Raw genomic sequence first — 11139 nt, 5'->3', positions numbered from 1 at the left:
GTGGGGGGGATGGAGGTGGCGGGGGCCCCAGGCTGGGATGGAGGGTAGAGGGGCCCCGGTGGGGGGGATGGAGGTAGGGGGGGCCCCGATGGGGGGGGATGGAGGTAGAGGGGGGGCCCCCCGGCTCACGGGCCGCCCGTCCCCGCAGAGGGGGCGCTGTGGACCACGCGTGCGGACGGGCGCGTGCGCCTGCGTGTGGACGCGCTGAGCCCGCAGCCGCCGTACACGGTGCACCGCATGTTCCGCGAGGCGCTGGGCCGGTACGGGGCGCTGCCCGCGCTGGGCGTCAAGCGCCGCGGCCGCTGGGAGCGCGTGACCTACGCGCAGTACTACGAGCGGGCGCGCGGGGCCGCCAAGGGCTTCCTCAAGGTGAGGGGGCCGGCGGGGGGGGGGAGGGGGCAGGGGGGCGGAGGGGGGCGGAGGGGGGGGCGAGGGGGGGCGAGGGGGGCGGAGGGGGGCCGGCGCGGGGGGCCTGGAGGGGGGCGGAGGGGGCCTGGAGGGGGGCGGAGGGGGGTCCCGGGGGGGGGGTCCTGGAGGGACCCTGGAGGGGGGTCCCGGCCTGGAGGGGGGTCCTGGAGGAGGGTCTCCGCCCGCCAGTCGCGGGGCGCTCGCGGGCACCCGCCCCGGGCCGCCCAGGCCTCCAGCCTCCTGGCGCGTGGGGTCCCCGCGATCAGCGCGGGGCGGGGCGGGGCGGGGCGGGGGATTCCGGGAGGGCGAGGCCCCGCGCCCCCTGACCCGCGCCCCGCGGCCCGCAGCTCGGCCTGGAGCCGGCGCACTGCGTGGCCATCCTCGGCTTCAACTCCCCCGAGTGGTTCTTCTCCGCCGTGGGCACCGTGTTTGCGGGGTGAGTGGCGGGGGCGGGGCGGGGGCGGGGGGGCGGGGGCGCGGGCGCGGCGCGGGCTGCAGGGGTCTGAGCTCCCGCGTCCCGCAGGGGCATCGTCACGGGCATCTACACCACCAGCTCCCCCGAGGCCTGCCACTACATCGCGCACGACAGCCGCGCCAACATCGTCGTGGTGGACACGCGGAGGCAGCTGGACAAGATCCTCCAGGTGCGCGGCCGGGGCAGGGGCGGGGCGGGGGGGCGGGGGGCGGGGCACCGGGCAGGGGGCGGGCCGGGGCGGGGCAGGGGGCGGGCAGGGGCAGGGCGGGCGCGGGCCAGGGCACCGTCCTGTCCACAGCTCCCAGAGCAGTGTGCAAGTGCACACGGACACACAGGCACACACACGCATGCACACACAGATACAGACACACACATGCACACATACACAGATACACACACATACACGGACACAGACATGCACACACACATGCATGCAGACACATGCACACACAGCCACAGATCAGACACACGGACACACACGGACACATGCATACAGACACACATGCATGCATGCACACACACGAACACACATACATGCACACACGGACCCACACACAGAGGACATGGAGACAGAGACACACATGCACAGAGACACGTGCACGCACACGGACACACCAGCTCCGCCAGCGGAGCGCTGTGTGGGGTGTGCCACTTCCACGCAGTGCAACTCCAGACACTGCTCTGTGCGTCCCTCTGTCCCTCTGTCCGTCCCGGGTCCCGCGTCGTCCTCCGCCCGCCCGCGCTGTTCCACACGGGCCGACCTCTCCTTCTGCCACATGGAGGCCCCGCACTTCCTATGCAGCGGAACTGTAGACAGGCGGCACGCGGCCCCGTGGAGGGCAGAGGGCAGAGGGCAGAGGGCAGAGGGCAGTGGGGCGCCGCAGGGGCTGGGCTGAGCAGCGGGCTGCCCGTAGCCCGCAGCGTGGCATCTCCCGGGCTCCCGTGGCCCCGGCGTGGCAGCCCCGGGCTCCCGTGGCCCCGGCGTGGCGGCTCCAGGGCTCCCGTGGCCCCGGTGTGGCGGCTCTGGGCTCCCGTGGCCCCGGTGTGGCGGCTCTGGGCTCCCGTGGCCCCGGCGTGGCGGCTCTGGGCTCCCGTGGCCCCGGCGTGGCGGCTCTGGGCTCCCGTGGCCCCGGCGTGGCGGCTCTGGGCTCCCGTGGCCCCGGCGTGGCGGCCCCGGGCTCCCGTGGTGGCTGCAGCGCGCTCTGCTCTCCCCGCAGATCTGGCGGGACCTGCCTCACCTCAAGGCTGTGGTCATCTACGAGGAGCCCCCGCCGCGGGGGGCGAGCAGCGTGTACACGGTGTGTGGGGGGCCGGGACGCGGGGGGCGGGCAGCGTGTACGCGGTGCGGTGTGCGTGGGGGCTGGGACGCAGGGGGCGGGCCGCGTGTACGCGGTGCGTGGGGGACCGGGACGCGGGGGGCGGGCAGCGTGTACGCGGGTGTGGTGTGCGTGGGGGCCGGGACGCGGGGGGCGGGCCGCGTGTACGCGGTGCGTGGGGGGCCGGGACGCGGGGGGCGGGCAGCGTGTACGCAGTGCGTGGGGGGCCGGGACGCGGGGGGCGAGCAGCGTGTACACGGTGCGTGGGGGCCGGGACGCGGGGGGGCGGGCAGCGTGTACGCGGTGCGTGGGGGGCCGGGACGCGGGGGGCGGGCAGCGTGTACGCGGTGCGTGGGGGGCCGGGACGCGGGGGGCAGCAGCGTGTACGCGGTGCGGTGTGCGTGGGGGCCGGGACGCGGGGGGCGGGCGGCGTGTACGCGGTGCGTGGGGGGCCAGGACACAGCAGGACCCCCCCCCCCCCGCCGCTCACGCCGCCCCGGCCCGCAGATGGAGGAGGTGATGGAGCTGGGGCGGGAGCTGCCCGAGGAGACCCTGGACGCCATCATCGCCGCCCAGCAGCCCAACCAGTGCTGCTCGCTGGTCTACACCTCGGGCACCACCGGGAACCCCAAGGGCGTCATGCTGAGTCAGGACAGCGTAGGTGCTGGGGGGGACCCGGACCACCACCACGGAGGGGGGAAGGGAGCAGGGAGGCCGGGCCCGAGAGGCTTCTAGAACGCGTAGACCCGAAACCACCAAAAGGGGAGCGGGCAATGGCCAGGGGGAGCGCCAGGCCCCGGGTTCAAGTCTGGGCACCGGCGTGGGCACGCGCACGCACGCACACACGCACCACACGCACACGCACGCACGCACGCACACAGCCCACGCCTCGCGCAGCCCCCGGCGGGTGCCCACGCGGAGTCCCCCCAGGGCCGCGGGGGGGGGGGGGGGGCGGGCCGGCGGTGCAGCTCGCTGTCCCCAGATCACGTGGACGGCGCGGTACGGCAGCCAGGCCGGCGACATCCAGCCCGCCGAGGTGCAGCAGGAGGTGGTGGTGAGCTACCTGCCGCTCAGCCACATCGCCGCGCAGATGTACGACCTGTGGACCGGCATCCAGTGGGGGGCGCAGGTGTGCTTCGCCCAGCCCGACGCCCTCAAGGTCAGTGGGGGGCGGAGGGGGGCGGGCCTGCCACGCCACGCCCACCACACGGGGCCAGGGGGGCGGGTCTGTCCACGCTGAGCCACGCCCACCACTCGGGGGCGGGTCTCCCACGCCGAGCCACGCCCACCACACGGGGGCCACGGGGGCGGACCGGGCCTCCCACGCCAAGCCATGCCCACCACACGGGGCCGGGCCTGTCCACGCCCACACACGGGGGCGGCCCTCCCCACGCCAAGCCACGCCCACCACACGGGGCCGCCCTGCCCACGCCGAGCCACGCCCACCACACGGGGCCACGGGGGCGGACCGGGCCTCCCACGCCAAGCCATGCCCACCACACGGGGCCGGGCCTGTCCACGCCCACCACACGGGGGCGGCCCTCCCCACGCCAAGCCACGCCCACCACACGGGGCCGCCCTGCCCACGCCGAGCCACGCCCACCACACGGGGCGGGCCTCCCACGCCAAGCCACGCCCACCACACAGGGCCGCTCTGCCCACGCGAGCCACGCCCACCACACGGGGCGGGCCTCCACGCCGAGCCACGCCCACCACACGGGGCCACGCGGGCGGGCGTGGGGTCTCCCGGCCGCAGTCCCTTGGGGACGGCGCTTCGCCGGGTGCCCCGGGCGGCCTCGTGGCCCCGCCGCCCGCCCCCCAGTGCTGGCATGGCGGCCCCGCCGGAGGTTCGCGGCCGGCCCTGGCAGGAGCCGCCGGGAGACCCTGATCTCCGGGGACCCCGAAACCCGGGCAGGGCGGCGCGCGGGCCGAGGACCCCACCCCGGGGCTGTGGGCGGTGCGGGCGGCCGCAGCCATGCCGCGCGCCCTGCGTGGGGCGCGGCCCCCCCCCCCCCCGCGCCCTCTCCCCCCACCCCCCCGTCCGCGCGGCCCCGACCCTGACCCGGCGCCTGGCTCCGGCCCCCCCCCCCGCAGGGGAGCCTGGTGACGACGCTGCGGGAGGTGGAGCCCACGTCGCACATGGGGGTGCCGCGCGTGTGGGAGAAGATCATGGAGCGCATCCAGGAGCTCGCGGCCCAGTCCGGCTTCCTCCGGCGCAAGATGCTCCTGTGGGCCATGTCGGTGGCTCTGGAGCAGAACCTCGTCTGCCCGCACAGGTGCGGGGCCGGGAGGGGGGCGGGGGCGGCGGAGAGGGAGGGCGGGAGCTGAGGGGCCGGGAGGGGGGGCGGGGGGAGGAGGGGGCAGGGGGCGGGTGGGAGCTGAGGGGCCGGGAGGGGGGGCGGGGGCGGCGGAGGGGGCGGGCGGGAGCTGAGGGGCCGGGAGGGGGGGCGGGGGCGGCAGAGAGGGGAGGGCGGGGGCTGAGGGGCCGGGAGGGGGGCGGGGGCGGCGGAGGGGGCGGGCGGGAGGAGGGGGCAGGGGGCGGGCGGGAGCTGAGGGGCCGGGGGCGGGTGGGGGGGGATGGAGGGGCGATGGGGCTGGGCGCAGGGGGAGCGGGGTGGAGAGGGCCGGGGAGGAGGGGGGCGGGGAGGGAGGGAGGTGGGCTGGGGTGGGTGCTGCTCTTGGTGCTGGGCTGGGGCGGGAGCGCGGGGTCTCCGGTCTCTGCTCGCGGCTCCGCTGCAGCTCTGGGTGGTGAAGGAGGTGCGCGTCTCCACCTGGCGGCCTCGGGTCCCGGCCTCGGGGCAGCGGGGGGGGGGGGGGGTCCTTGGGTCCCGGCCTCGGGGCAGCGGGGGGGGGGGGGGTCCTCGGGTCCAGGTCCTCGGGGTCCCAGCCTCGGGGCAGCGGTCGGGGGGGGGTCCTCGGGTCCAGGTCCTCGGGTCCCGGCCTCGGGGCAGCGGGGGGGGGGGCCTCGGGTCCCGGCCTCGGGGGCAGTGGGGGGGCGGTCTCGGGTCCCGGCCTCGGGGCAGCGGGGGGGGGCGGTCCTCGGGTCCAGGTCCTCGGGTCCCGGCCTCGGGCAGCGGGGGGGGGCCTCGGGTCCCGGCCTCGGGGCAGTGGGGGGGCGGTCCTCGGGTCCCGGCCTCGGGGCAGCGGGGGGGGGCGGTCCTCGGGTCCAGGTCCTCGGGTCCCGGCCTCGGGGCAGCGGGGGGGGGCCTCGGGTCCAGGTCCTCGGGTCCCGGCCTCGGGGCAGCGGGGGGGGGGGGGGGTCCTCGGGTCCAGGTCCTCGGGGTCCCAGCCTCGGGGCAGCGGGGGGGGGGGGGGGTCCTCGGGTCCAGGTCCTCGGGTCCCAGCCTCGGGGCAGCGGGGGGGGGGGGTCCTTGGGTCCCGGCCTCGGGGCAGCGGGGGGGGGGTCCTCGGGTCCCGGTCCTCGGGGTCCCAGCCTCGGGGCAGCGGGGGCTCCGGGCCGGGCCCCCAATGTGACCCCCCCCCGCCTCTCCCGCAGCGACCTGAAGCCCCTGGCGGCGCGGCTGGCGGATTACCTGGTGCTGGCCGGGGTGCGCCGGGCGCTGGGCTTCGCCCGGTGTCGGAAGAACTTCTACGGGGCGGCGCCCATGACGGCCGAGACGCTGCGCTTCTTCCTGGGCCTCAACATCCCGCTGTACGCCGGCTACGGCCTCACCGAGTCCGCGGGCCCGCACTTCATGTCCAGCCCCTGCAACTACCGCCTGTACAGGTGAGGGGGCGGGCACGGGGGGGGCGGGGCACCGGTGAGGCTGGGGGCCGCAGGGGGGGGCGGGCACCGGTGAGGCTGGGGGGGGACCGGGCACCTGTGAGGCAGGGGGCGGGGGGGGGCGGGGGCACCGGTGAGGCGGGGCTGCAGGCGGGGGGGCGGGCACCGGTGAGGCGGGGGCTGCGGGCGGGGGGGGCGGGCACCGGTGAGGCGGGGGCTGCGGGCGGGGGGGGGCGGGCACCGGTGAGGCGGGGGCCGCGGGCGGGGGGGACCGGGCACCGGTGAGGCGGGGGGGGGGACCGGGCACCGGTGAGGCGGGGGGGGGACCGGGCACCGGTGAGGCGGGGGGGGGGGACCGGGCACCGGTGAGGCGGGGGCTGCGGGCGGGGGGGGCGGGGGCTGCGGGCGGGGGGGGCGGGCACCGGTGAGGCGGGGGCCGCGGGCGGGGGGACCGGGGCACCGGTGAGGCGGGGGGGGGGACCGGGCACCGGTGAGGCGGGGGGGGGACCGGGCACCGGTGAGGCGGGGGCCGCGGGCGGGGGGGGCGGGCACCGGTGAGGCGGGGGGGGCGGGGCACCGGTGAGGCGGGGGCCGCGGGCGGGGGGGGGCGGGGCACCGGTGAGGCGGGGGGGGCGGGGGCACCGGTGAGGCGGGGGCCGCGGGCGGGGGGGGGCGGGCACCGGTGAGGCGGGGGGGGCGGGCACCGGTGAGGCGGGGGGGGCGGGCACCGGTGAGGCGGGGGGCGCGGGCGGGGGGGGGCGGGCACCGGTGAGGCGGGGGCCGCGGGCGGGGGGGGGCGGGCACCGGTGAGGCGGGGGGCCGCGGGCGGGGGGGGCGGGCACCGGTGAGGCGGGGGCTGCGGGCGGGGGGGGGGCGGGCACCGGTGAGGCGGGGCCGCGGGCGGGGGGGGGCGGGCACCGGTGAGGCGGGGGCCGCGGGCGGGGGGGGGCGGGCACCGGTGAGGCGGGGGCCGCGGGCGGGGGGGGGGCGGGCACCGGTGAGGCGGGGGCCGCGGGCGGGGGGGGCGGGCACCGGTGAGGCGGGGGCCGGGCGCGGGCGGGGGGGCGGGCACCGGTGAGGCGGGGGCCGCGGGCGGGGGGGGGCGGGGCACCGGTGAGGCGGGGGCCGCGGGCGGGGGGGGGCGGGCACCGGTGAGGCGGGGGGCCGCGGGCGGGGGGGGGCGGGCACCGGTTGAGGCGGGGGCCCGCGGGCGGGGGGGGGCGGGCACCGGTGAGGCGGGGGGGCGGGCACCGGTGAGGCGGGGGCTGCGGGCGGGGGGGGGGGCGGGCACCGGTGAGGCTGGGGGGGGGGACCGGGCTCCTGTGAGGCAGGGGGCGGGGGGGGGCGGGCACCGGTGAGGCGGGGGCTGCGGGCGGGGGGGGCGGGCACCGGTGAGGCGGGGGCTGCGGGCGGGGGGGGCGGGCACCGGTGAGGCGGGGCTGCGGGCGGGGGGGGGCGGGCACCGGTGAGGCGGGGGCCGCGGGCGGGGGGACCGGGCACCGGTGAGGCGGGGGGGGGACCGGGCACCGGTGAGGCGGGGGGGGGGGACCGGGCACCGGTGAGGCGGGGGGGGGGACCGGGCACCGGTGAGGCGGGGGCCGCGGGGCGGGGGGGGCGGGGCACCGGTGAGGCGGGGGGGGGCGGGGCACCGGTGAGGCGGGGGGGGGCGGGCACCGGTGAGGCGGGGGCCGCGGGCGGGGGGGCGGGCACCGGTGAGGCGGGGGGGGCGGGCACCGGTGAGGCGGGGGCCGCGGCGGGGGGGGGCGGGCACCGGTGAGGCGGGGGGGGGCGGGCACCGGTGAGGCGGGGGCCGCGGGCGGGGGGGGGCGGGCACCGGTGAGGCGGGGGGGGGCGGGCACCGGTGAGGCGGGGGGGGGCGGGCACCGGTGAGGCGGGGGCCGCGGGCGGGGGGGGGCGGGCACCGGTGAGGCGGGGGCCGCGGGCGGGGGGGGGGCGGGCACCGGTGAGGCGGGGGCCGCGGGCCGGGCCGGGCACCAAGCTGTGCACCGGTGAGGCGGGGGACCCTCCGCGGTCTCGTCACGGGCTTGGGGACGGGCCCCCGCAGTCTCGTGGGCTTGGGGACGGCCCCCCTTGGTCTGGTCATGGCCCCCCGCGGTCTGGTCATGGCCCCCCGCGGTCTGTCATGGCCCCCCGCGGTCTGGTCATGGCCCCCCGCGGTCTGGTCGTGGCGGTCGTGGCCCCCCGCGGGCTGAGCACACATCCTCGGATCTTGGCCTCTGCTCCCCTCGGCACTTGGCTCGCCCCCTCCCTTCGCCCCCTCCGCTGTCCGCTCAGCAGGGAAAGCCCCATCCCCCGTCCTCCCCCCCCAGGGTCCCCCCCAGTGCAGAGCCGCCGCCCGAGCAGCTCGGGAGGCTGAGAGCTGAGGAGCGCGGTTCAAAGCCAGCCCGGTAGCCAAGTCGGGGGGGCTCTGACCTCCCCTGAGCCATCGGAAGGGCGGGCGCGGCGCCGCGGCTCGGCGGCAGCCCCCGCCTTGAGCTGGGGAGCTCGGCCCCGAGTTCGAGCCCCCACGACCCACGGAAGGCGAAGAGGCGCCGGGGAAGCCGGGCCCCGGCCCCTCGCGCCTGACCCGGCCCTCGGCCCCCTCGCCAGCTCGGGCCGGCTGGTGCCGGGCTGCCAGGTGAAGCTGCTGAACCCCGACGCGGAGGGCGTGGGCGAGGTGTGCCTGTGGGGGCCGCACCGTGTTTCATGGGGTACCTCAACATGGAGGACAAGACGCGCGAGGCCCTGGACACCGACGGCTGGCTGCGCACGGGCGACGCGGGCCGCCTGGACGAGGACGGCTTCCTCTACATCACGGGGCGCCTCAAAGGTGGGGCTCGCACCCCGCCCGGGGCCGTGCTGTCGGGGAGGACGGGAGGGGAGGGCTGGGGGCCCGTGGACGCCCCGGGTTCGGCCTTTGAACTTGGGCCCGCGGCAGGGCGCCCCCCCCCCCCCCCGCCAGCCTTGCCATGGCCAGGGAGGGGACCCGAACTCGCTGTTGCCCCCTAGAGCTGATCATCACCGCGGGCGGGGGAGAACGTGGCCCCGGTGCCCATCGAGGAGGCGGTGAAGACGGAGCTGCCCATCCTCAGCAACGCCATGCTCGTCGGGGACCAGAGGAAGTTCCTCTCCATGCTGCTCACCTTGAAGGTGGGCGCCCGGGCGGGGGGGCTCTAGGACCACGGGAGCAGCATTTGTAAACGTTCTGGAAAGTTCCGGAACTTTACGGAGTGCACGTGACGGCTGTCCGGCTGCCCTCGCCCTGCGGCGGGTACTGAGGCCGGAGTGTCGTTTGTTAGACCGGTGACCCTGATGACACCTTAATTCCCAGACCCCCCCTCTCCAGCCCCCCCACCCCGTGCTGCTCCGGCGTTTTGGGGGTGTCGTGGCTTCCCGCGGGCTGGCTTTGAACCGCCACCCCCAGATCTGCACTTCCCGAGAAGCCGGCGTGACAGCTCGGCCACCGCCTCTGCTCCGGTGGCGGCCATGCCCCGGCCCGGGCTGGCGTGGGCCTCACGGGGTCTCTGGTTTCAGTGCACGGTGGATCCGGACACGCTGGAGCCCACGGACCGCCTGACGGAGAAGGCGGTGGAGTTCTGCCAGCGCGTGGGGCAGCAAGGCCAGCACGGTGTCGGAGATCGTGGGGCGGCGGGACGAGGCCGTGTACCGCGCCATCGCCGAGGGCATCGGCAGGGTGAACGCCCACGCCGCCGCCAGGGCCGCACCGCGTGCAGAAGTGGGCCATCCTCGAGCGGGACTTCTCCATCGGGGGCGGGAGCTAGGTGAGCCTCTCCGCGCGCGGCTGGGTCGGGGGCGCCGCCTCCCGTGTCCCGGTGGCTCACTGGGGGTGACGCCCACCAACTCTCCTGCCCGGCCGGCTCCGACCTGCGATCCTCAGGTCTCAGCGTCCCGAGCAGCCGGGAGGACGGGCGGGAGCCGCCGCCGCGGGAGCCACCGCCCCCCCCCCCCCACTGTGGCGGCGGCGAGGGAACCGGCGGGGCGGGAAGGAGGCCGGGGGCCAGCAGGCCGCCTGGGACAGGCTGGGGCCACAGGGCTCCCTCCTAGGGATGAGGCCATTGCTCAGTGCGGGGCCTGACTGAACCTGCAGAGTGTGGGTCCCCGCGTGTGTGCGTGCGTGTGTGCGTGCGTGCCGGAGCTTGAACTCGGGGCCTGCTTTTTTGCTCTAGGCCTGCGCTCTACCGCTTGAACCTCATTCCCCTCTGCTCGCGGCCTTTTGCTGGTTCGCCGAGGGTCAGAGATGGCTGTGTAGTTAATGGGGGGGGGGTCCTAAAGCTGAATGAATCACATTTGAGTTGGGGGTCAAGAATATGGGCAGAGCCGGGCACTGGGGGCTCACGCCCGCCATCCCAGATCTGAGGACTGTGGTTTGACTCCAGCCTGGACAGGAAGTTTGAGTCTGATCTCCAATGACCCACCAGAAAACCGGAGAGTGGCGCTGTGGCTCAAGTGGCAGAGTGCCAGCCCTGAGCAAAAGAGCCAGGGACGGTGCCCAGGCCCTGAGTTTCAAGCCCCAGGACTGACCAAAAAAAAAAATTCCACGAGCCTCAAGTTCAAGCCTGGTACTAGTGTGCACACGCACACACACACATTAAGAGAGCCGGACACCCCATCACTTCCTCTGTTCTACTGACATGGGCCAACCCTGGCATGCTGTGCACTGTTCCCAGATACCAGAGTGAACAAGGCTGGCTACTGAGCCTGTGTGTGTACACGCATGCACGCACATGCGTGTGTGCCAATCCTGGGCTTGAACTCAGGGCTGGTCACCAAGCTCTTGTGCTCAGGACTTAAACGTTCCACCCACTTGAGCCACAGCTGCACGTCTGTCTTGGTGGTTTGTAGAGACTCTCCTGCCTGGGCTGGCCTCCAATCACGCGCCTCAGATCTCAGCCTCCGGAGCGGCTGGGACCACAGGCCTGAGCCACTGCCCCCGTCCTGGCTTACTTCTTGAATTCTCCAAGCCTGCACTCACTCATTTCTTCCAACATTTCTTTCAGGTCCCACCATGAAACTGAAAAGGCTCACAGTTCTGGAAAAATACAAAGATGTCATTGATTCTTTTACCAAGAGCAGAAGAAGTAGGGAGAAGGGCCGCCCTGCGGCGTCTTCTGAATAGATAGTTGGCTGAATTCCAAGCGTTTTCCAGCCTGAGCACAGAAACTTCTGGCAAGTCTCCCCACCCCCACCCTGGTCAG

The 11139-nt window shown here is 76.6% G+C and overlaps 1 protein-coding gene across 1 annotated transcript in view; it reads left to right on the top strand.

The window, feature by feature from the left end:
• Acsbg1 (acyl-CoA synthetase bubblegum family member 1) overlaps nucleotides 1-11139 on the top strand; it is a 12536-nt gene extending 1397 nt beyond the window's left edge. Inside the window, 16 exon segments of the mRNA XM_048369086.1 lie at nucleotides 149-369; nucleotides 756-844; nucleotides 932-1052; nucleotides 2101-2181; nucleotides 2707-2856; nucleotides 3182-3358; nucleotides 4294-4475; nucleotides 5696-5926; nucleotides 8534-8615; nucleotides 8618-8753; nucleotides 8933-8952; nucleotides 8954-9073; nucleotides 9458-9532; nucleotides 9534-9641; nucleotides 9643-9705; nucleotides 10942-11139. Of these exon segments, the coding sequence (XP_048225043.1) occupies nucleotides 149-369; nucleotides 756-844; nucleotides 932-1052; nucleotides 2101-2181; nucleotides 2707-2856; nucleotides 3182-3358; nucleotides 4294-4475; nucleotides 5696-5926; nucleotides 8534-8615; nucleotides 8618-8753; nucleotides 8933-8952; nucleotides 8954-9073; nucleotides 9458-9532; nucleotides 9534-9641; nucleotides 9643-9705 (1856 nt within the window). The 3' untranslated portion in view covers nucleotides 10942-11139.

This window comes from Perognathus longimembris, chromosome 20 (assembly GCF_023159225.1).
Source record: "Perognathus longimembris pacificus isolate PPM17 chromosome 20, ASM2315922v1, whole genome shotgun sequence".
Taxonomy (NCBI): Eukaryota; Metazoa; Chordata; class Mammalia; order Rodentia; family Heteromyidae; genus Perognathus; species Perognathus longimembris.
Note: the sequence above shows the minus strand (reverse complement) of the source record. Positions and strands in the feature narration are given on the sequence as shown.